This window comes from Juglans microcarpa x Juglans regia, chromosome 2S, assembly GCF_004785595.1.
Source record: "Juglans microcarpa x Juglans regia isolate MS1-56 chromosome 2S, Jm3101_v1.0, whole genome shotgun sequence".
Taxonomy (NCBI): Eukaryota; Viridiplantae; Streptophyta; class Magnoliopsida; order Fagales; family Juglandaceae; genus Juglans; species Juglans microcarpa x Juglans regia.
The window spans coordinates 28,477,605-28,502,320 of record NC_054597.1 but is presented as its reverse complement, the minus strand read 5'-3'; the positions used below and the strand labels follow the sequence as shown (position 1 = coordinate 28,502,320).

At 34.3% G+C, this 24,716-nt stretch overlaps 2 protein-coding genes across 2 annotated transcripts; one reads left to right on the top strand and one right to left on the bottom strand.

The window, feature by feature from the left end:
• Nucleotides 1–3,149: 3,149 nt before the first annotated feature.
• Nucleotides 3,150–4,471, top strand: LOC121253541 (histidine-containing phosphotransfer protein 4-like). The gene is made up of 4 exons (XM_041153542.1): nucleotides 3,150–3,308; nucleotides 3,542–3,610; nucleotides 3,915–3,992; nucleotides 4,360–4,471. The coding sequence occupies exons 1-4, from the start codon at nucleotides 3,169–3,171 to the stop codon at nucleotides 4,469–4,471; spliced, it is 399 nt and encodes a 132-aa protein (XP_041009476.1). The 5' UTR covers nucleotides 3,150–3,168.
• A 2,954-nt stretch (nucleotides 4,472–7,425) lies between these two features.
• On the bottom strand, nucleotides 7,426–15,591 carry LOC121251908 (putative ABC transporter B family member 8). Its single transcript, XM_041151317.1, has 9 exons — nucleotides 15,167–15,591; nucleotides 15,013–15,067; nucleotides 14,439–14,617; nucleotides 13,601–14,058; nucleotides 11,821–12,361; nucleotides 10,351–10,530; nucleotides 8,826–10,115; nucleotides 8,291–8,706; nucleotides 7,426–8,146 (listed from the first exon to the last, which is right to left on the bottom strand). Exons 1-9 carry the CDS (start codon nucleotides 15,413–15,415, stop codon nucleotides 7,777–7,779), a joined length of 3,738 nt encoding a protein of 1,245 aa, XP_041007251.1. The 5' UTR covers nucleotides 15,416–15,591; the 3' UTR covers nucleotides 7,426–7,776.
• Between the last annotated feature and the right edge of the window lie 9,125 nt (nucleotides 15,592–24,716).

Genomic DNA, 24,716 nt, shown 5'->3' with positions numbered 1-24,716 from the left:
CTCGCAATAAGCGTATTTATTACAACTTTAACATGTGTATACTACAGTGGATAATGAGTGTCATGACCTTCCTCAGCACTGCTCGTGATTGTAGTTTTGAAGTTAAGAAATAATTAAAGAAAGAAAATCACACCACGCGCTGGTTTTCTGAGGAAATAAGGCCTCGAAGAATTGCAAATTTTATTATTTCTCGTAGTAATATTGTACACTATATTTTTATCTTATTTTGATCATATTAAATAATATGTGACATTTATTATTATTAGATGATAAAGAAGCATGTAATAAACGATCATTTAATAGTGATAAATATATTATATTTTACTTAGTAGGATGAAATAGGATGGTAGTGATATATAGAATTTTTTTATTTCTTAATAGTAATGATATATATTATATTTTTATCTTATTTTTTATCATATTAAATAGTATGTGATACATTAATTACTATTAGATAATAAAGAAGTATGTAATAAATAATGTGATAAATGTGTCGTGGGATAAAAATAGAATGGTAATAGGTATATAAAATTTTTCATTTCTCAATGGCAAATTGCCAATTACAAAGGCTTCCCACCTATTTGTTACAGCATGGGCCCTAACCAATCTGCGCATTAGTCAGGCCCAACTAAGAGCATTCTTAGGTATCGTTTGGATTTGAAGATGAGTTGGGATGAGTTGTGAATAGTAGTAAGATGAGTTGTGAATAGTAATGAGATTTGTGAGTTAAAGTTGATGAATAATAATGAATAGTAGTGAGATGAGTTGAGATGAGTTGAAATGAGTTGAGATGGCTTGCGATTACAAATTGGGTCTTATTGAAATAGTCAAGTTTTAGTTAATATGAGATGAATTTGACTTTGATTATTACATTCACATTAAATTTCTAAATTAGATTATCTATTTATTCATTATATGGTAATAAAATAATATTAATTTTATTTTTTTAATTATTAATTTATTTAATTTTATCCTATTTTACCATTATGCCTATTTATTTAATTTTAATTACCTAATTTATTTAATTTTATTTAGACCATTTTTTCCTTCATAGATTTTAGTAGGAAGAGAAAAAACCAGAATAGAGATATGAAATAATAGTAAACAATTGATTTGGTAGGAGCTACAATGCACATCTAAATATAATAAAAAATTTAGATTTACTGTAATTGAAGTCTATCTTTTTTAAATTTGCCTAATTCAATGCTATCAATTTTTATGTCTTAATGGTTATTTAAAGTAGTTTTTTAAAATTTAGCCAATCCATTAAAAATGCTCTAAGCCATAACTATCAAGTTACTGACTTGCCCATATGGGTCAATGAAACCCAATGCATCATGTTTCTATATAAGAAAATGACATAACGTGCAAGTCTTGTGTAAGTCATTTGAAAAAAAAAAGAAAAAGAAATCAGTTAAAAAGACCCACTTCTTTAAAGTTGATTATACTTTTTTCAATGGGCTTGCATGTCCTAAACCTTTATATTCCAGCATTATTCTTAACAACCAGTAAGAATTTAACATCTGTATATAATACGTACAAGTTATAACTTATCACTTCCACGTATACTACTTATTTCTACACATCAAGCTCTCGAAGCTTCAACAAATCAACTTAACCAATTATGTTGAGTCAACAAATCTAGCTATGGTGGAGTACTGGTGGTTGAAGATGGTCTTGAAAATAATTAGAATATGGAATTGTAGAGTTTACGATTTTATATTTTAGCATTTTAGTTTAGATCCAAAAAATCATGTGTGGTGCATCTTCTTTTTTACGAATTGTACATTGATCTCTATGTGACATAGATTTGTTTTGCTAATTTGGTTCTTAAGGTTTCCATTTTGCAGCTTTGTGCTCTACTTTAAGGCTAGAAAGTTTTCGTGTGAGACACCAAAACTAAAGTTAATAATAGAAAAATGATATTTGCAGTCTTTGCTGAGTGTAAGGTCTCCGTTTACTTCTTTTGAAAAAAGTAGATAAATCTTTGACTCACATGAAAAAATTATTTTTTTAATAGTGACTTTCACTTTTTTCAAGGGTGTACGTGGGAACTGCACACTCAAAAACTATATATAATATTACTCTTAATTGTAACATACTATACTACATCGATATAGTAGTAGTACTACTGGAGTGAGATGGGAGTACTGTAATTAATATATATAACATGATGATCTATTTACTTCACGGTCAGTCATGATATCTCTTGACGAGATGCATGACTTGTTATCTCATAATTGTCGTGTTACATTTCAAATATATGATCTGTTAATGTCACATACTTGATATGCCCTACCTAGTCATAGTTTTCTTATGTTTCTTTGATTGTTGCGACCTCTTGGTTAGTGTTACTAAGCGTGACCGTCGTTATTTTATCCAAACTAACAAATTGTTCCTATATATATATATATATGTGTGTGTGTCGTAATACTTGTAATAATATTTAGAATTCATTAATGCATACTTAAAACACGTTTTTTCCTTAAATTATTTTGCCTGCCTCGCTAATATAATTCTCATCAGTAGTGCTTAATTCCTTTAATTTGGTCCTCTCTCTATATATAATATAGTCTAGTTTTATTGCTTTAATCACGTCCATGGCCAGTAATAATTTCAACTCGAAGCAACAGATTGCCAGCTTTAGGACGTCCCTCTTTGTTGAGGTCATTGATCTCTTCTTTAATTTTAATTTTAATTTTTATAAAACATATAAATTAATTATACAGTACCATGCTGCAAATTACAGCTTATTGCGATATTTATCTATCTATCTTCGTATAAAGATGAGAATTTAAATATTTTATGGCAAATTAATCTCTGTAGTGTTTTTCATCAATTACTACTCCTGATCATCCATATATATATACCAAGTTTTAGATGAATCTCATCAGCTATTTAATTTGATATATAAAAATATATATATATATATATATATATATACACTCTGGCATTAATCTCCAGAAACACGTACGTTCAAAGTAATTCATGATCAGATTCTAATCAGCAACGGAATGATGTTGGGGAAATTGCATGCATGCAGGGTTTTCTATATATATATATATATATATATACACTCTGGCATTAATCTCCAGAAACACGTACGTTCAAAGTAATTCATGATCAGATTCTAATCAGCAACGGAATGATGTTGGGGAAATTGCATGCATGCAGGGTTTTCTTAATGATCAGTTCGTTGAATTGGAGAAATTGGAGGATGATCGGGACAACCCCGCCTTCGTCGAGAGTATGGTCAACTTGTTTCTCAGTCAGACCCCAGATGAAATAACTTGCATTGAACAAGCATTGTAAGTGATCGTACGTATATCTATATCTATATATATATGAAATTGGTTTGTATTAATTTTCATGGACTACATGAATAATAAAACTTTATTCATTTTGTTTATTTCTTTGAAAAATAGTCACAACTGCATGCACCTTCAAATTCCCTATTTAGGCTTTAATTGATCATTAGCTGGAAATTATTAATGGTTAAAATTATAACATTGGGCTACGTTTTTTCAACATATATTTATAGGGAGGAAACCCCGCTTGATCTCGTTGAGCTGAATAGGTGTATTTATAAGTTCAAAGGCAGTATTGTCAGGTATTTATTTTTCTATTGATCTTTATATATATATAGTTGCAACTCTGTTTGAAGCACACATTAATTCTCCATCCACACCTCGACAAGATTTAATTTAAAAAAAATTAAAAATTAAAAATTATATTCTTTTACAAATTAAATCCATCCATCATGTCAACATGCATGCAGTCACAATATTGCAGAGTATATATACTTGCAAATCATGTAATTATTCTTCTCTTCTGATCATCTTTTGAATTTTTTATTGTATTTTCTAATTATAATTATGATTATATTGGGAAAAATTCATCACTGGTATCTGCAGCATTGGTGCTAAGAGGGTGGACGCAGAAATTGTTAAAATGTTGGCTTGTTTGAGGGAAGATGCCATTGACATTGGAGGGTAAGTAAGGTTTATATATGTTTTCAATACTACTAGTACTACTACTCTTTCGACTGAATTTTCATTTTCCTTTCTTTCATATCATGATTTAGAGTAAATATATGCAAAAATGATCATTATATATATATATATATATATGTGCATGCAGGTTTAGGGCTGCACTCTCACGGGTGAAAGAAGAGTTTTCCATGCTGAAGTATAAGCTGGAGGCCTATATAGGGGTTTGATCTCTCTCTCTCTCTCTCTCTCTCTCTCTCTCGCTCTCACATGGAGCCAAAACTAGTTTTCATGGCTTGGTTGGGCGTACTTGCAGATAAATGATGAACATGAGTGTCAAATGTTGATTTGTTTTCTGGTGATTTTGCAGCTGTTGCGACCTAAAGATCTACCTTCCGAGTCGGATGACTCTAACTCCCCAAAAAATGAAGGAACGTCCACAAGCGGAGACAAGGAAGAAGTTGGATCAAAGCCGTCGGTAGATTAACCATTTTTATATATAGAAGTTCCGGTTACTTACAGTATTAATTAATTATTAGTGAATAAAAGTCCGGTGTTTTTCCTGCGTCTTATCATGTACTGTGGTCTGCAGCTGCTGATCTACTTAATTTGATCTTCTTTTTCATTATCATGGGAATTTGTCATGTCTAAGGAAATTATCCTGATCCATCCACTGTAATAAAAGCTAGGTTACCTTTGTCAAGGAAACCCATTTATATTATATGTTGTTTTATTTTGAATATTATCTCTCTAATATTAATCTCTGATCGTTAGCTTGCAATACTAGAAAAATAAAATAAAAAGAGCAATAATAACGATAATAATAATGGGAGGTTTTTTGGGAGAAAAAGTATTGGGGTAGATCATGAGATCAGCTAATTAATTTGTTTATTTCTATTGCCACCAAAACATAGTTTATTAATGGAGAACAAAGAATCTTTTTACATGACTAGGGATACAGCTTGGATGGTTGATATATATATATATATATATATATATATATATATATATATATATAGTTTTTAATGTAGATGTCCTGGCGCACTTGGAACTGCCTATACAATACCAATTAGGCTCTTGAAGTTGGATGCTTATCCCTAAAGTTAAAGCAGGGCTTCGGATGTGGGTGGACTTTGCATTTCACCAGGCCTACTCTACTCAAAGTCATTAATTGGGATAATAACATTTGAGAAATTTAATTGTGAGAGAGATCACCACCTAAAGTACGTGCATCATGTACTATATATTAATATTTATTATTGTTGGTCTAAAAATTTGTGTTAACACAAATTGCCCAAAAACTGATATAGGGTCTAGTACTTTGTGTTAATTATCTTTTGTATTGAGTATGGGTGCTACCCGCCCCACATGGGCAAAGGGTGGGGTTGTCTTGGTGCAGGGGCAAACCACTTGTTCGTCCACCCCCACTTCCATTGTGGCATCGCCCACCCACGAATGTGACACAATTGGAAAAGACAAAAAAAATCCTTTGCAAATCTCAAGCAACAAATCAGTCCATCGGGGGAGGGGGAGAGAGAGAGAGAGAGAGAGAGAGAGAGAGAGAAGAAGAAGAAGAAGAAGAGGAGGATGCTGAGGAGGAGGGCAAGAGAGAGAGAGAGAGAGAGAGAGAGGCTCTGAGAGTGAGAGAAGAACTGAGAGAGAGGGGGAAGAGAGACTGCCGGGAGGTTTTACATTTGACTTAACCCCCAAAACGATGTCGTTTTGTCCCTTTTTTTTTTTTTTTTTAAATTGTTACCAAAATGACGTGTATATTATATATATATATATATATATATATATATATTTTGGCTGGGTTTAAGCCTAGCCAAGAGTGCAAGGTGTGGGCTTGGATGCTTGTGCCTCCCGCCCTTGCATGGTGAGGGTAGGGATGCCCGTGCCGCCCAAGCGGGGCTGAGGCAATGGATGTGAGGTGGCGGAGGGCAGTGTCCCACCACCTACTCCTAGTATAAAGCTCTTGAATTTGAATAAGAAGTTTAGAGTATTTTTTTTCCTTATTTGAATTATTCAGTCTAGTATAGACTGAAACGCCGATTTTATATAAGTAATTAGCACAAATAGAGAGAGAAGTTGAGAAGCAAAAACAAATGCCAAAGAAGCGTGACTCTCTAGTAAGTAAAGCAACCTCATTTCTGGTGCGCATGTGGGAGGCAACATATGCATGACAATGTATTGCTAAGCAGGTAAGGAAAAATGCATAAAGAAGAAGAAAAGAGAAAACACATAAAGTATTGACATTTAGGAGATGTAGGCTAGAGTTTCGAAACAATTTTTCTAACATGGATGAAAAGGGCCAATAGCCCAATATCAGAGTGACATTACCCATACCAAATACTTGTACCTGAACTTAGCCCTAGGTTTAGGGGTTTAGATATATGAGTAGCTACTAGCTAGGCTTACAATCTCAAACACCAAGGACAAGACTCACTGGTCAAAGCCATTCATTCCCTAATTTTGGACCAAATGGCTGTTGCAGGCAGATGCATTATATAGGAGGGCTACAGCTTTTCAGTATTCCAATTCAGATTCTTTCTAATTTTCTAGTCAAATTTGGTGATTCAGTATAAAGAAAGATAGACACATCATTAAACATTGCAGCACTCACACAATCTGTGATCTATCTCTCTCTAGAATTATACCATCCAATATGGCCTTGCAAATTAAAGAGAGATCCCTATTCCAGTAATCCTATATATGTTTGTCATTTTTGGATCATTTATTATCATGATTTGCTTGTTTGCTTTTTGCCTTATCTAACTTAAATAATTTGTTTTTATTTTTTGGCAAGTGATAGAAAAAGGCCTAATTCCATAGAGTTAGTCCTCGTTTGTTTTCAGAAAATATCTCATTTCATCTCATCTCATTTAATCATTACAATTTTTTCAACTTCCAATACAAAATAAAATAAACAATTTAATTTTTTCAAATCCTAAAATAAAAATAATATTAAAAAATATATTCTAACAATACTTTATTCAACTTTTTAACTTTAATCTCAACACATCTCATCTGCAAAAACAAACGAGACCTTAGTCCACATATATTCTCAAAATGGAGACTGTTCATGTAAATCCATACAGTTATGTTTAAAAAAAATTTTAAAATTACAATAATATCATTTTTAAAATGATATTTTTTTTATTTTATCTATATTCATCATCCATGAGACTGTACACGCAATCCCTCAATCAATATTGCAAATAAAATTTCTCAATTCCCGTAATAGCAACAAGTTCATGATGTTAATTTTCTTGGTCCTACTGATATTCTGCTCATTTTAATTAAATTTCTATTTCCCCTCTTTTTCCGCGCAGCTCATTTTTAGTAGATTAGATCACTACTAAAACATTGATGTGATTCATTAAAAAACAACTTAATACAAAGGTGCAATGAATTATTGAGTTAAGATAATTATTTTATTTATTTTTGACAATCCTTTAAGAAAAAAAAAAAAAAAAAAAAAGGATACATCCTGCGTGCATGCATGAACATTTTTACAAACTCCAGCTTAAGCTGGAATATTGCTTCGTTATTGGGCGAGTTGGTCTGTACCTTAGCCTCTTAACACTACCATATAATTGGCTGTATCCAGCCATATGCTACGTACATTGGGCATTGAGGTAGAGTAATGGTGCAGCACTGTTATGGCTAGACTTCCCACCTAAAAGCCAGCATGCTCAAGCTGGGTGCCATTGCCTTGCCTTTTACTCTTGAAGCAGCATGCATTGACTAATAAAATACAGTACCAACAGTACTACACCATTTTTTTTCAAGTGCAGGTTGGACCCAAATTTTGAAGGCTGGCGAGACTGAAGAAGGCACCACGCTTGCTCTTCAGTTGAGCGTAGGTTCCTTGCTCCACCACCTTCCCATCCGCTACAACCGCGATCGAATCGAGCTTTTTTATGGTGTTGAGCCTATGTGCCACCACAATTGTTGTCCTCCCTACCATGATTCTATCCAATGCTTCTTGAACAAGTTGCTCAGATTGCACGTCCAGAGCGCTTGTTGCCTCATCTAGTAGCAGAACAGTTGGGTTCCGAATTATAGCTCTTGCTATTGCTATTCTTTGCTTTTGCCCTCCTGACAATTGCACTCCTCTTTCTCCACATTCAGTCTCATACCCTTCTTTCAGTGATCTGCAATGAAGTGATCAATAATATTAGACTAATTACCTCATGATTGTTGTAGTTTGCCAAAAGCCAAATCCCACTTCCTTCTCAAATTAATTAACCATTTGAAACAATACCATTTATGTTGCTATCTATCAAGAAAATACTTACGAGATGAACTCATGAGCATTGGCAGCTCTGGCAGCCTCCACCACCTCATTCTCCGGTGCATCCAGCTTCCCGAATACAATGTTGTCACGAATGGTGCCAGAATATATGACTGGCTCTTGGCTAACAAGTGCAGTGTGCCTCCGGTACCAGTGAATATCTAGTTCCCTTATGTCCACCCCATCCACTTTCACTGACCCCCTCTCAACATCATAGAACCTTTGGATCAATCCAATTACTGTTGATTTGCCACACCCACTTCTCCCAACAAGTCCAATGCTCATGCCCGGTTTCACCTCCAGGCAGAATTGACGCAACACTAAGCACTCAGGACGGCTTGGGTATGCAAAATCAACCTTCTTCATCTCTATCCTTCCACTAATTTTCTCCAATTTAGTTCCACGATTGTCACCCCCGTCCTACATGAAAAATGCAGAAGTTAATTAGTTAACTTAAAATGGATTTTCTGCAACTGTACTTTTAAGACAGATGTATGGACTGATAAAGAAAGTGACAAGAGTTTGGAGATGAAACTTACATTAATATAGGAACCTTGAATGAGAGACTGGCGGTCAAGAATCTTGAACACGGATGCAACCGCAGCAGCACCCTTTGCTAAGTCAGAAGTCATGCTCCCTGCTTCTGCTATAACCTTGCCGGTGCTCACCAATATGAAAAATGTCTTGAACACATCCCCGGCAGATATGACTCCCTTTTCCACAAGTGTACCTCCATACCAAAAATCCAGAGCCCATGACATGAATGTCAAGCACTGAGCCGACCCTATGCCAATCCCAGCTAGCCATGACTTCTTCTGGGCCTCCTTCCTGGGCTCCTCTTGAGCTTCTTCGAACAATTGAAGAACCTTCCCCACACTTCCAAACGAAGTCACAATTCTATGATTGTAGACTGCTTCCACGGCGATTTGAGTACTTTGGTTTTGTGCCTTGACAAAGTTAGTTGAGATGCTGGAGAGTAAAACTTTACGCGTGTAAAAGCATAGAATTGTGAGAGGTTGAACTGCAATCATGACGAGTGCTAGCCTCCAAGCCACAACTAGCCCCATGATCATTGCAATGGATACGGCGGAAGTGGTCTGGACTATTAGAGAAACTCTGTCTGCGACAAGAGATTTAACCATGGAAGCCTCGTTGCTTAATCTCGAACATAAGGCCCCGCTAGTGTTCTGCTCTTCATCAAACCAGGCTGTTTCAAAACTCAATATCTTCTCGAGCATTCTCAATCGGATTCTCTTTGTCAGCTTCTCTCCCATGTAAGCGAAATTATAGTGCTGCAAGAGGTTCATTGTGAGAGAAACCAAGGTAAGTGAAGAGAGAATTAGGGAATATGTACGGATTCTGGCACGCATTTCTTCGTGGCTTTGTGCAAAGAATGCCGCTATCATGCCTCCTATGGTCAGGGCATAGACAGGTTGGACGGCCCCGAAAGCTATAGCTGAAAGACTTCCAATAAGACCATGCTTCCATTCTGGAGCATTCAAAGAGAGAAGTCGGAAAAAGGAAGGTGGGGGGTGAGATATGGGAGGAGGGTCATCGACGCTCAGTGGTGATTTTGGGAACAGTGACGGGCTTGATCTGGCGGTGCTAAGCCGACTGGCGCTGCTTCTTGCGACTGAAGAAACACGAACTTCAGAGCTTTGTTCTTGATCATCGCAACTGAACTGTCTCTGTAGTTTTGCCAGTTTCGCATAGTGACCATTTTGTCGATTGATGAGGCCGTTATGGGAGCCTATTTCAATTATGCAACCCCCACCAACGACAGCAATGAGGTCTGCATTTCGAACTGTAGAGAGTTTGTGGGCAACCACCTGCAGATTGTAATCAACACGTACGATCGAGTTACTGCATATATATAAATGTAAGGCGTGAACACTTTAAAAATGTCGTATCAATTATTAGTGTGGCTGAAAATTATTTGACTTTAGCTATCATGATCAAACGAAAAACAAAAAAGATCGAGGAGGCCGTAAGATTCTAAAAGCCAGCGACATGATCGTCATGAATATTATTGAAAGTATATGATGATGATGGATCATTAATTACCAGGGTGGTTCTTCCCATAGAAGCTTGATCAAGTGCATTTTGGACCAATGCTTCTGATTCGGAGTCAAGAGCACTTGTTGCTTCATCAAGCAGGAGAATGGCAGGGTTCTTGATGATGGCTCTGGCAATAGCAATGCGCTGCTTCTGTCCACCTGATAATAAAGCTCCTCTTTCACCAACCTGCTCCATTTAATTAAGAATATAGTAGTACAATTTGATTAACAAATCATCATGTGTAGGATTCATGTATTCTCTCTTTATAACGCCATAATGGAAGGCTCAAACCACATGGCCTATACTCCAAAATGATTAGTCAATGATACAATTGGAACGCCATTAGAATATTATAAAGAGCAAGAACTTCTTCTTCGCAATTAATGCACGTGGGATCCTATACACCACCTACCCTTATCCTTATCATATAGAGTATCACACTCCTAAAAGATAATGATGTATAAATGAGAATAAGAAAATTCATGCAAACTAGCCTAGCTAGTCTAACCTCCTTAATTTGTGAATGTAGTTGAAATATTATATATGAATATTTCGAAAGTGAATTGTTGAAACTATCTAAATAGATATTGATCAATATATTAGAACATCCTAGATTAGATTTGATTGGATGAATGTGATGGCATTTATCTCGGAACTTGCTAAGTCATTATATATTTAGTTTGCGCTAGCTGTAGGAAGAATTAGATTAAATGCAATATTCATGGCAATCTACTTTATTTTATGACATGTGAGAACAGTGCATGAACGCAATTTGATTTTGACATCAAGTCTTTGAGAGATCGAGAAACATGGTGAATATATTAATTTGTTTAAGAATATTGAATGTAATCATGACAGTTTTTAAAGGCGTGCGCGCATCATGTTCTAATTCTGACATTGATCATTGTATTCTAGGTGGAATGAAATTGAGTTATACATGATCAGATGAATATGGATTAACATAGATTAATGGGATCAACTGTTTGTCTTTTTTTTTTTCGGGGTATGGTGTAAATGTGGCTTGCGCAATATCCCCAAATCAGAAAAATATACTAGATTGAAGTAGGCTATATATGGGGGAGTAGTCCTATTTATTGCTAGTTCTTTGTGACTATATATGCAGATGTGAGTACTACCATATGTCCTAATATATAAGATACTAAAAGATTAGCACTAAGCAGAGCTTTATGTATCAAAGAGCACAGTTGCTTAAACCTTCCCCTTGCCTATCTAATATATAAGACCAGATTCCAAGTCCCTATATATATGAGATGAAGGTCATGACTAGCAACTATATCTTACCATTTATCCCCCCACCCCAAAAATATAAAGTGCTAATTGTTATTAATTATTTTAGGTACTGCAAACATATCATTAGCAAACCCCAGATAAAGACATTCTTAATCAGTACTTAAAAATGATTTGAACTTCAAAAATAAGCATATATATTATGATGTTTTTCATAACATAACCCACCTTGGTCTCATATCCTTCAGGAAGCTGCCTAATGAAGTTATGAGCATTTGCAGCCATGGCTGCAGCCGTGACTTCTTCCATGGTAGCATCAAGTTTCCCAAACATTATGTTTTCCTTTATTGATGTCCCGAAGAGTGCATGTTCTTGACTAACAAGCCCCATTTTCCCTCTTATCCATTTCAACTGTAGTGACTTTATATCCACCCCATCAAGACGCACTTCTCCCTCATCTGCATCATAAAACCTTTGCACTAACGCAATTGCCGTGGATTTGCCACTTCCGCTGGCGCCAACAAGAGCAACAGTTTTCCCAGCTTCAACTTTAAGATTGAAATCTTTGAGAACTACTGAATCTGGACGAGAAGGGTATGTGAATTTGACATGCTCGAATTCTAGCTCTCCTCTAATTCTCTCCAATACAACTCCTTTTGTATTTTCACCGTCAATTAAAGGTACCCGATTGATCCTATCAAATATTCGTGTAGCTGCTACTGAGGCTTCTGTGAAGTACTTCAAATCTGGAAGTGCCATGCCAAGAGATCTGCATTACATTTACCGTGCACATTCTTAAATAGCTTTCATCAAATTGATCACAATATTACATAGAGATGAGATGAAGTACTAAAAATCTTGAAATTAAGTGATATTCCCTTGATAAGGTAAATATACGATGATTATAAGAATCAAGTCTTTTGATTTGATTAGATATTATCTCTAACAAGTGGTATGCTACACTTAGATAGGAAAAAGCAAACACACTTTGTCAATTTGTGAGAAATATTATGTTTAAGTAACAAAAGAAAAGTCAATATTCTTATCACTACTATTCATTGAAATTTGTACAAAATTGTGAATTTTAATTGTTTAAAACTTATTCTGGATAATGCATGTAAAACTAATAGTGATTGTTGGAGAAGGTGATGGGAATAGTACTTATATATGTGCAATAGACTGCATGCATGGTATGCCCATAAGACAAAAGATCTTCTCTTTCACAGTTTCACTGTAGTTTCCTTCTCTGTACGTACGTCTCATCATTTGACAGCTTGTCTTGAAATATATACATTGTTGGTTTAGTTAGATCTATTATTACAATCATGTTGTAATTATAAGATGTTGATAAGTGCAAGAAATTAATTATTTCAGGCACTGATCTCCTGTTAGTTTAATAAGTTTGGTATCTTTAATTTCCCCTAGAAATTGGGCATTCCCATGGTTAGATAAGACTCATGGTCAGGAGCTTCTACACACAGAATTCAGCTTCGTAACTTAAGGTAAAGCTGAATATATAATTTTTTTTTTTTAATTTGAGAATGGGGTTTCGAACTCCAGATCTTCATTTTAGAGGGTTAAAGGTTATGTCAACCAGGCCATTTGCCTTTGACAATATATAAACTAATTAATTAAGAAACAAATGTGGCTTTTTGTGTGGGGGATTAAATCTGTAAACTCATCTTCCATGCTTTGTGTGTGGGGGAATGCCATCCAAATTAAGACCATTGACAACAAATTAGGTACTCATACTGCTGAAAATGCTGAAAAGTCAAGTTCTAATAATGTTAGGCATATGCCTAATGCAATATTGCTCAATTAATGAGCCTGTAATGTACGTAGTACTTCTCCCTAATTAATAATGGGTTGAACAGAATGTGCAAAAATTTATAGTACTAGACCCTGCTAGCTCAGAGAAACCAGAAATTAACAATATGTTTAATTCATGAAAGATCGATGTAATGGAAAAACTGAAGCTAGCATGTACTAGAATACTACTCATACGTACAGTCCACTTAATATGAAGGAAATTCCAGCCGCATAGATCCTTCCTCCACTTTCACCTTTGTACATAACCAAATGACTTCCATACCAAGCTAGGAAAGCCCATATTGAGAAAGAAAGACCTGTACTTCCAATGGCAAGTCCTTTCGCAATGCCTTGCTTGATTCCCAGCCTTGTGGTTTTATCCAATGTTGACGAATATTTTTCAACAATTATCCTTTCAGCAGTGAATGAATAAACTGTTTTAATGGAGCTTAGAGCCTGCTCAATAATGGTGTTTGCTTTACTGTATTCCTTGTAAGACTTCTTGGACAAATAGAGAAGATATTTTCCATAAATCAGTCCAGGTATAATAAGCAAGAGCAAAGTTGGGAAAGCTACTAAAGACAGCCTCCAAGAGAAGTAAGTGGCGAATCCAAGGCCCGACAAGAACACTGACGAGTGCATCAAAAATATGGGCACCTGAAATCAAAATTACAAACAGGAAAAAAAAAAAAAAAAGAGAGAATATTAATGATGAAACAAGTTATTTATTTTTCCGTGCAATTGATTTTGGATTGAGAAAACAACACATTGACAGGTAGATCTTGGTCATATAGATGTTGAAAGATACATAAAAAGCAAAAAGCAAGAAGAAGAAGAAAAGAAGAAGAAGAAGAAGAAGGTGCAGGTCAGTCATGTACTAATAATCAGATAATTTCCTTCAAAAGTTCGTATAAGTTCTAAAGGATACAAGAAAAAGTTGGATCGCATCTTTCTTTTTAAGAAAGTAGATCTACATATCATGTGATCATCAGTTCTTTATAATTAAGAAAAGCTTCATATTCATGGAGAATTTTTACCTTTTCACTAAGAACTTCTTGTATGAGAGAAGTATCTTTTGATATGCTATTGATGATCTCTGAAGTAGTTGCTTCTTGTGAATCAAAAAACCCAACTTCTTGTCTGAGAACAGCTTCCAAATACTTGTAACGAATTTTCAGCACCTGTCGCTCACTTGTTTTACTCCAACAATAACCTTCTGCAGACATAATTTCTGAGTTAATCTAGAAGCCATCTTGATCTATCTCTCAAATTATGCAAGGGTTTTGAACGATTCCCCAAAGAAATTCGAGTCTTGATCCTTGTGTTTAAGATGGCAATATTATATTTAAACGATTATTCGTTTCCCTTTTTCCAGACTGGGGCATTCTAGGGTTTCAGAAAATGACCACGTTTTTGTTTTCAGTCTTGTAACTATATATGATGATGATGTCTCCTTATTCCCCTACAAACTTAAATTGAGAGACCTTGTTGACAAGTGGACAGATTTAATTTGAGATAAACATACCAAACACTTATGCAATATTGTACTCTGAAAGCAAATTGCAAATGAAGGGGGTGGGGAGTACTGAGGGAGAGATGTTTTGAAATTACCCATAAAAGCCACCACCATTACTGCTAATCCCAAGTACACGAAGTATAAACTGCACTGTTAACAAAACCCAAAAGAGGAAATGACGGTCAGCAGTTAGAGAGACAGAGAGACAGAAAGAGATCTGAAGATTGCGCTGATTGTTGACCTACTTACCATTTCAACCTCATCCATGAACTTCCCACGATTTTGTTGTGTCTTTCCATAACCCAAGCTGTTCATGATACGGCTAGCGAAGACGAGCAAGCAGTTTGTAGACATGCCATCCCCAATAGCACCAATCGTACCCGAAAACATCAACAAAATGTCAACCCAATCAGCATACCTGAAAAGCACGGCTACGGAAACTTTTTCCTTCCTTCTCATTACTCCTTTCTCTAACTCATTTTTCTCTGGAGAACTCATTGCTTAAAACCCTCAGTCCAAAAAGAAAACAATACTCAGAGTCGATGCTAGCTAGTTTAATGTAAGGAAGGCTTGAGTACTCTATTTGCAAGAGAAAAATACAAAAGCTTGTGCATTCCAGACTTGACTTGCTCAGAGAGATGGTCTTTATATTAATGTGTACGGGTTGGCTGGTGTTTCCACTTTCCATGAAGCAACCTTTACATCATAAGCAATATTATGCATGTGGGGCTCATGTTAAAGATATATAGTCTTTTTGTTTTGGTGGTTGTTACTGTCAATAGCATGGGAGGGTTAACCCATTTCATGTATGACTACGATCAGGATCCATTAATTGCCTTTTTTTATTTTTATTTTTATTTTTTTCATTCTCTTTTCTTTTTCTTTTCCTTTTGGTTTGTTTACTTGCTGTGATGTGAGATTACTTTACAAAATGTCGTTTCATGTCTGCTTTTTTATTAATTAATTATTAAAACGATGCTATTATAATTAATTAAATATCCATTAATATGTACGCTAGCTAGGCTTGTTGGCTCTCTTTGCAGCCTGTAGATCGATTTCATCCCACTACTGAATAAGCCTGTCGAAGAAACTGGGTTTTCTGCTGATTAATGAGCTATATATACATGATCATGATCATGATCATTCACAGATTTAGTTCTCATCGCACTATATAGCAGCTACCTTATCCCGACCGAGCTGGATTTGTTGGACTTCAATATATACCTCTGATCTCTCTGTCTCTCTCAAATTGACAATAATATCACTTAATAAATTAATAATATTTAACATGTATGTTTTAAAGATCTCTTGATTCGCTCTAGCTTAGCTAGCTAGCTGCATTATTTTGTGTCTGTCGATCATTATCTTTCTTGGATTCTTTATTTGCCATACTGACTCTCGTGAGGTCTCGAGCCCTCTGCATTAGATTATAATCTTTAATTTGGCGTTACCCTTCGCATTTTCTGGATTGCATATGATAATGTAGGTATAACAAACTAATAATAATACAACACGTACATTTTTTTCTTTTTTGTTGTCGTTTTTTGGGAATAAAGAATATTTCACGCGTCATATACAATAACAAACTATATATATATATATGGGCTACCTTTACTCGTACGTATTTTAATTTAATTATGACCTAACCAGATCATCAAATTAATATTTCCCCCGCGAATAATGTATTCAGTAATTATAACATCATCACCCGGCGGCCTGAAGCTCCTTTTCAGGAGATAATTAGATCATGTTTTCTAGCTATGAGATATGATCAGATCTTTCTGAAAGAATCAATCTATATATATATATATATATATATATATATGATATATTCTATGCCGTATTATATATAGTACTTTGTCATGAATTCCTTTATATTTTTCTTTCATAGCTCTTTCGATCGGCATATATATTGATGATCAGAAAGTGGTACGAAGCAACATGTCATGACCTGTTTGAACGTCCTGGCCTATACATCAATTAATATCATAACCCAGTTCAATGTCATGTACACGCATTATAAGCATCGATCCCATCATCACTAAAAGACATTAATATTGCACGTTGGGAAATTGTAAAAAGGGTAGTACTTATTCTGCTCCAAAAACCTATTATACAACAATAAGATTAGTGGTTAAAGTGATATATATTGATGAAAACGATGTGGAGCCAAGCAATGAAATTAGGTGCATGGTAGTATAGTACTGCCTTTGTATGATTCCTGATCGATCAGCTTGACTGATCTGCATGCGTTGTCATTCGAAAGATTCAAGCTAGGCTAGCTGCAGCCACCAGTCGCCACATTTAATTATTAGTCATGTCCTTAATATATATATATAATATATATATATGTATATATATGCATCAGAAATGGATTGTTGATCACATCCATATTGCATGATCGATGTACATACACACATTAATGGCTAATATATAATACGTTTCTTTCAGAAAATATATACTCATGTATTCATCTTTCATGCATATACTTGAAAGAACATAATTTACTAATTGTTAGCTAGATCATCACCACTGATCTCGTCCTTAACTTATTCCATAAACACATGATATATCATGATCAATATGTTTGTGTGTGTGTGTGTATATTCAATAGATTACTAAAGTTTAGCATCCATGATAAATATGCTAAATATGCAAGATATATATATATATATATATATATATAATATAATATAATATAACATAATAGTTATATATTATACTAGCTAGCTAGCTAGGATCCAATAAGCTTTTTGTCACATGATCAGTTGGTTGAATTCTTATCTTTTGCTTTTGGTTCTTTTAGGAGGATAATAATAGAATAATTACACGATAAAGGCCGTCCACCTTCTGAACTTTCTTCGAATCGAAGAATAACTTACGTCAAGGCCGGGGAGCTGCTGGCTAGATTATTTATCTTATTTCATTTCATCTTTTTATTATAAATTTTTTAAATTTTTATACAAAATATAATAAATAATTTAACTTTTTCAAATTCAAAAATAATAATAACATTAAGAAATAATATTCTAATAATATTTTATTTAACTTTCAATTTTCATCTAAAATCATAATCTCATCTCATCTCATCTCACTATTCAAACTGGCCTGTATATGTTTTACTGCACGCAAGCTATAGATGATCAATATTGAACTGGTACTAATGCCTTAACACTACAGTTTGAGACAGTTATTACTATTGTATTTAACAGCGAGAACTGATCGATCGAACAACGTAATATATATAATGATCTTTGTATGTATATACATATTTTTTTCTTAATCTTCAAATTTCCTTTCGCAATGATGATATTGCAGGAGTCTGCCCGAAGTGGATCGATCGAGGTTAGGCAAAAATAAGGCATGCTAATTAATTACAATTAGTGAAAATAATTAATAATAAATTAACAATCTGCATGCATATATTGGGAGACAAGGCAGCAGTATAGTACTATTATATATCTGCGTGTGCCACCATTAACATGAACGAACAAGGTATAGGCTGGCTGGCTAGCTCATGAGTCTTCGATCTGTATAATTGACGTACTTCCTCCTTTAAAAAACTAAGAATCAAATGCTAGTCAACTGTCAAAGCCATGAACGGCCTTCCTTCCATAAATTAAATTAAGCTTAATTAAAGTGTTTTCTCACGCATATGAATCATGTGCAGCAACTAGCATATATAACCTAGTACGTTCGTAACTGGTGAAAGGTTAATTTTAAGCAGTTTTTTAGTACACATACATGAATTAAGTATTCGAGACCGGCCGTTCACTGTTTCTGGGCAATCCCAAAGAATGCTTTTAAGTTGAAGTGGCCATGCACTACTTGGAGATACGTGCATTAATTGGGATCCTAGGCTGGTTATATTAAGTTCAAAGTTCTTTAATAAAAATAAATAAACTCTAGCTCTTTTTGCCTCTATTAACACGTGATTTTAAATGAAATAAAATAAAGATATAGCATTGAATTAGTTTCCTATTATTACTAGCTTTCTATAAGCTAGCTAGTGCTGGGGTTTACCAATACATGATATCCACTAATTATGCTTAAATTTGGTAGAACATGATGTTTAATTTGAATATACATTTATAAGTTTGTTAATAAAAAACACAAAAATATAAGCTATCAAAGAATTAGCTCGATCAAATAAAATTAAGATGTGGGATTGGGATTTGAATGATTTTGAGTTTAAAGTTATAAAGAGGTACTGGGATTTGGGGCGCATGAGGTCGGCCCTACTGATGATCTCAGCTATCTTTAATCTCAAGCCACTAGCTAATAACTTTGGTTGTTTGCATGAATGTTTATTACTTCTACATGATGCTGTGAGTGCAAAGGAAAAAGGCAATTAGAACTAATGGATCAGTTGGCTGTTGAATGTCTTACCTATTTATCCTATATTATATGCACGTCTGATAAGAATAATATTTTAGGCTACCTGTAAAAAGGTTGAACAGTGAATTCTCACTTTCAAAAAGAAGAACACACTTTATTAAATTATATACAATCTTTTAGTTAGGTATAAGTACTAGTTAGTGTGAAAATAATATTCATGTCTTTTACCTATCATTTGATTATTTATTTATATCATGAGTACGTCAGACAAGAATAATTTAAATTTATAACAGGTTGAACAATGATTTCCACTTTGAAAGGAAGAAATACTATAAAGAGATCAAGTCTTAGTCTTAGGTCTAGAAAGAGATTTTACAAAAGTAAATATATAAACTAGCATGACTTCATGCTACACGTTAGATCATCTATTTTATAATAAAAAGTGTTTTATAATCTGACGTCTCACATCAAACGACGTGATCATCAGTATATAAGTCCTAAGTTTTTTATTGCAAGATCTCTGTATAGACCAAATATTTGTTATTAAGTTATCATCTTTTAGCTGGGTAATTGTTTGATCTTGATAGCATAGAGACATGAGTATTTAAGATTAATAGAGATGCCTTGCCCAAATTGAGTTGACAATTCTTCGACAATAACATGATGTACACCTCCATGAAAAAGCAAAGACATAGAGCAGTCGGTCTGATCTAATATATATATATATATATATATATACACACACACACACACACACACACACACACACACACAAGCAAGGTTTGGAAATTTGAAGAAAAAGAAAAAAGAAGCCTCTCTTATTGCATTTAAAAGTGAGAAGGACTATTCATATAATTAAGAATGAAGATATCGAAAAAGAAAATAGAACTTTTTATTTTCATATTCTTTTTTTGGTGAGATATTTTTCTTTGTGGCGTGCAACACAGATCGATCATATATATTGCATGCTTTTGTGGAACACATGGATTGCTGAACAGTGGTTATAAAGCAGAATTAAAAGGACAAAGGATCAATAGCCATTTCTAGCGCTAGTGGGAAAGAGGGGTCCAAAGCTGTATTATCAAGTTTGTGTGCTTTCTTCTTTACATCCTGTTTCTAATTAGGAGCCATGCAAAATCTTCAGTCCAAATCTCCAAAGCCTTTATATGTAATCACTTCTTTGTGTGCTTTGTTTGGTTATAAATTAAGAGGCCGAACACATCACCACACCATGCATACACATTATATATGTACAACTCATGTATATTTCAGCTTTTGAGATCTAAAGCCTAATGTCTCTCTTTTGGGTTCCTTTTCATGGCATTGAAGTAGGGGTGATAATATTTGACATGACCTGTGAACCCAACAAGAAAACAATACGAAATTAGCAGGTTTCAGTTTGATGCTAGCGGGTTCAGGTCAAAACGAGTTGACCCATTAAGACATAATTTATAAACAGGTCAATAATGGATCAACATGTTTAACCCGAAATCAACTCATTTTGATTTTACTTCAAAATTATAATTTTATTATTGTTGAGTTATAATATTGGTATTTCTCAATATACTTGTGTTTTTATTATTAAAATTGTAATTCTGGACTTATATATGCTCATATTTGTTATTGTAGGGTTTGTAATATTACTTTTATTATATGTTAAGATTTAAAAAATATTGATATTTTTTGTTAGTAGATAGTCAATTTTTTTTTTTAAGATATTGTTGCTGCTAATAAATATCAATTTTAACTTTTATATGAAATTATGTTAATCAGGTCAAATGGGTTATGCGTGTTAGTTCAACTTATTTACTTTAAACAAGTTTAAATGAGTCGTGTCATGTTGACCTATTTCTAATTTATTATTTAATGGGTCAAAATGGATGACACGATATAACTCATTATCTAAATAGGTCATGTTAGAATTTGAAAGTTTGACACGTTTAGCTTAATGGGTCGGGTTTGGATTGACCTATATAGTAGAATACTTATAACTTAACACGACACGAATACAACTCGAAAATACAATTTGCCACCCCTACATGGAAGTGTGGTTAAATCAAAGAAAATGATACCTGGTCCCATGATTTTGTCCCCTCAAAGTTACTGTTCGAGTATTTTAATTCTTTTTATTTTTTTTTAATTATTATGGAAATAACTATTAATAAATCATGTATTTTAAAAAAAATATTTAAATATGTTTAAAATATATATGAAAGAAAAAGGAAAAATAAGATAAAATTGCACTACTGTAAGTTTGAGGGAGCAAAGTCAATATGGGGCTGAGTAGCAGTACTCTTAAATCAATATAGATCTCAAAAATACTGCTTTAAAGGCAAAAAGTAAGTGGTAAACCAGGACTGATCATATAGCTGACTCATAAAGGCAAAGTGTGTGGATAAGGCTGTTAGAAAGATAATGTTATAATAGAAAATCATGAATCATGTTGGAAATAATTATTTCGGACTTTAAAGTTAGATCATAATGATGATTTTCTTTATAAATTTTGTCAAACTCTTAAGAATTTAGACAAAATTATTTTTGTTCTTTGCTGATGATAGTTTGTTATTCTTTCGAGCAAATATGCAAGAGTGGGTCAATTTAAATCAGATCCTACACTGCTATGAGCAGACCTCGGAACAAAGACTCAATAGGGAAAAGACCTCCTTATATTTCAACAAAAACACAAAGCAAGAAACAAAATATTACATATTGCAAGTTGCTGGTTTGAGAGCCTCATCAAACATGGAGAAATATTTTGGATTGCCATCTATTATAGGAAGGTCAAAATCCATAGCTTTTCAAAGAATAGTTGAGAAAAGTAAGAGAATTGAGAATTGGAAGGTCGAATTTCTCTCACAAGATGGTAAGGATATCCTAATCAAGGCTGTTGTCCAGGCCATCCCCACATACAGTATGAGTGTGCTAATCCTACTTCCAAAAATTTTATGCAACAAGTTGAACTCACTTATGTCTAATTTCTAGTGGGGGAATCAAGACAAAACTGCAAAGATTCACTAGAAAAACTGGGAATGTTTGAGCAAAAGTAAAGCAATTGGGGGCTTGGTTTCAGAGATTTAGTGACCTTCAATTCTGTTCTATTGGCCAAACAAGTTTGGAGAATTCTCACTAACCCTACGACCTTAGCAGCTAGAATCCTCAAGGCTGTCTACTTCCCACATAGCTCTATTATGCAGGCAAAAACTAGTTTCAAACCTTCTTATACATGTAAAAAACATCAGTTCAGCTATCAACACAGTTAAGGATGGTATGATTTGGAGAATTGGCAATTGAGAAGAGGTTAAGATGAGGCAAGACAAGTGGATTCCAAGCAATGAATCTAGCACCATATTGTCTCCTGTGAAGATATTGCCAGCAAATGCCAATGTAGCTAAACTAATTGATCCTAATACTAGGTGGTGGAATGTTCATATGCTTAAAAACATATTCTAGGAAGAGATGAGGCAAGTTTTAAAGATGCCTGTAGCACAGACCAGATCTAAAGATAGATTGGCATAGAAGCATATAACTAATGGGTATTTCTCAGTCAAGAGTGCCTATCACCTATGCAAGCAGAGGCAAGATCAGGAAAAAAAAAGGGGAAACTTCAACAGAGGGAGAGCATAGAGAATTATGGAAGCAAATATGACAAATGCAAACTACAAATGATGTCAAAGTGTTTATTTGGCGTACATGTCATGATGCTTTACCCACTAAACAAAATTTATGCAAGAGGAAAACTGTAAAGGACCCTTTATGTCCAATTTGTCAACAAGCTGAAGTGACTCAGGTCATATCCTTTGGACTTGTCCATCTGCACTAGATGCATGGATGTTAGGAAGTAAAAAATTCAAAAAGCTACAATCACTCTAGAAGAGTTAGGAGCCATTTTTATGTAAATGCTTTAGAGAATAGGAACAAGTAAAATATGCTTGTTTGCAGAAATAGCTAGATTTTTGTGGACAAGAAGGAACAAAATGTTATTTGTAGATTTTTTTTCTACCCCCTTCAATTCTGATGAATAAAGCTACATAGGCATATCAGGACTTTTAATAGGTGCACAACAAGCAACTCAATTTGAGACCCTATGATAATCAACTGTGCTCTACTCATTGGGGACCTCCTGGTGCAAATTGGATCAAGATTAATTGGAATGTAGCAATGAGAGAAAAAAACAACAGAATTGGAGTTAGGGTGGTAGTTAGAGACTGTGAGGGTGATTTATTGGCTTCATTTATGCAACCATTACAATTTTGCTCACAATCCACCATAGCAGAAGCTAGAGGTTTAATATCAGCTACAAAGTTATGTAAAGAGCTTAGTTTGCAGAATGTAGTATATGAATGGGACTCAATTCAAGTTGTGAATGCAGTAAAACAACATAAACAACAAAATGGTATGCTTGGATGCCTTGTGGAGGATGTTCACACTATCTTAGTTGATATAAGTTGGGAGAGTAATCAAGTAAAGAGGATTACAAATCAAGTGGCTCACCAATTAGGACAACATACACTTCATCAGAGTTGTGAGATTATTGAGATTGATCTCTTCAATCCATGTATAATAGCTCAAGTCATGGCTGAATGCCATAGACAAGATTCTTGGACTAATGCAATGACTGTAGGCCATGCTAATATAACGGCTGTAGGCCAAAGTAATGTAATGGCCGTAGGCCATAGTCATGTTTGATGTAACGAAGGTTAGAAGTTAAAAAAATAAAAAATAAAAATAAAAATAAAAATAAAAAGATTATGATCTCTCGTGGCCTGCCAATACCGACTCTCGTGACTCGTGAGATATCGAGCCAGGCCTATCATGATAGACAGCATGATAAAATTGTAGGTCTTTAACCAACTAATAATATTAATAGAACACATTTCGTTATCTGTTTTTTGTCGTTTTTGTAAATAAAGAATATTTTACGTGTCATAATAAGAATAGTGAAATAGAACTACATATAGGCTATCTTTACTAGCTCGTATCATGTTATATATTATATATATATATGTGTGTGTGTGTGTGTTTATATCTTATATGACCGAACTAGATCATTAGATGCTGCCCCACATCATGTTCAGTAGTGATTAATAATTATAACATCACCAGTATCACCAATGAAACTCCCTCTTTAATTTTCAGGAGAAAACGATATAATTTGATGTATAATTTGATGTATAATATCCATATATATTGAGAAAGTTATACAAATTATAAGCACAACATGCATGTCACTTGTTGGAACTGATCTATACATCGACTGTACCTAATTGCCAGTACCTTTGCAATATTGTGGACGCATATATAATTATAAGGTGAATACATCCTGTTAACATCGTGTTTCGTAGACTATTGGGCTAGACTCTAACAACTCAAGTTTTTCAAAATCTAAGAGAGAATGCAATTAGGAGAGGGCGGCCTTAGAGTCGGGGAGTCTCTATTGTCAAAATTAATAAATATTCTTGAA

Excerpts from the sequence above, each read along its gene's own strand:
- LOC121253541 (XM_041153542.1), top strand. The coding sequence starts at position 3,169 with ATGCAGGGTTTTCTTAATGATCAGTTCGTTGAATTGGAGAAATTGGAG. Across the intron at positions 3,611-3,914 it reads TTCAAAGGCAGTATTGTCAG|CATTGGTGCTAAGAGGGTGG; the intron begins GTATTTATTTTT and ends TGGTATCTGCAG. Across the intron at positions 3,993-4,359 it reads GATGCCATTGACATTGGAGG|CTGTTGCGACCTAAAGATCT; the intron begins GTAAGTAAGGTT and ends GTGATTTTGCAG.
- LOC121251908 (XM_041151317.1), bottom strand. The coding sequence starts at position 15,415 with ATGAGTTCTCCAGAGAAAAATGAGTTAGAGAAAGGAGTAATGAGAAGG. Across the intron at positions 12,362-13,600 it reads TCCTTCATATTAAGTGGACT|ATCTCTTGGCATGGCACTTC; the intron begins GTACGTATGAGT and ends AATGTAATGCAG. Across the intron at positions 10,531-11,820 it reads CTGAAGGATATGAGACCAAG|GTTGGTGAAAGAGGAGCTTT; the intron begins GTGGGTTATGTT and ends TAAATGGAGCAG.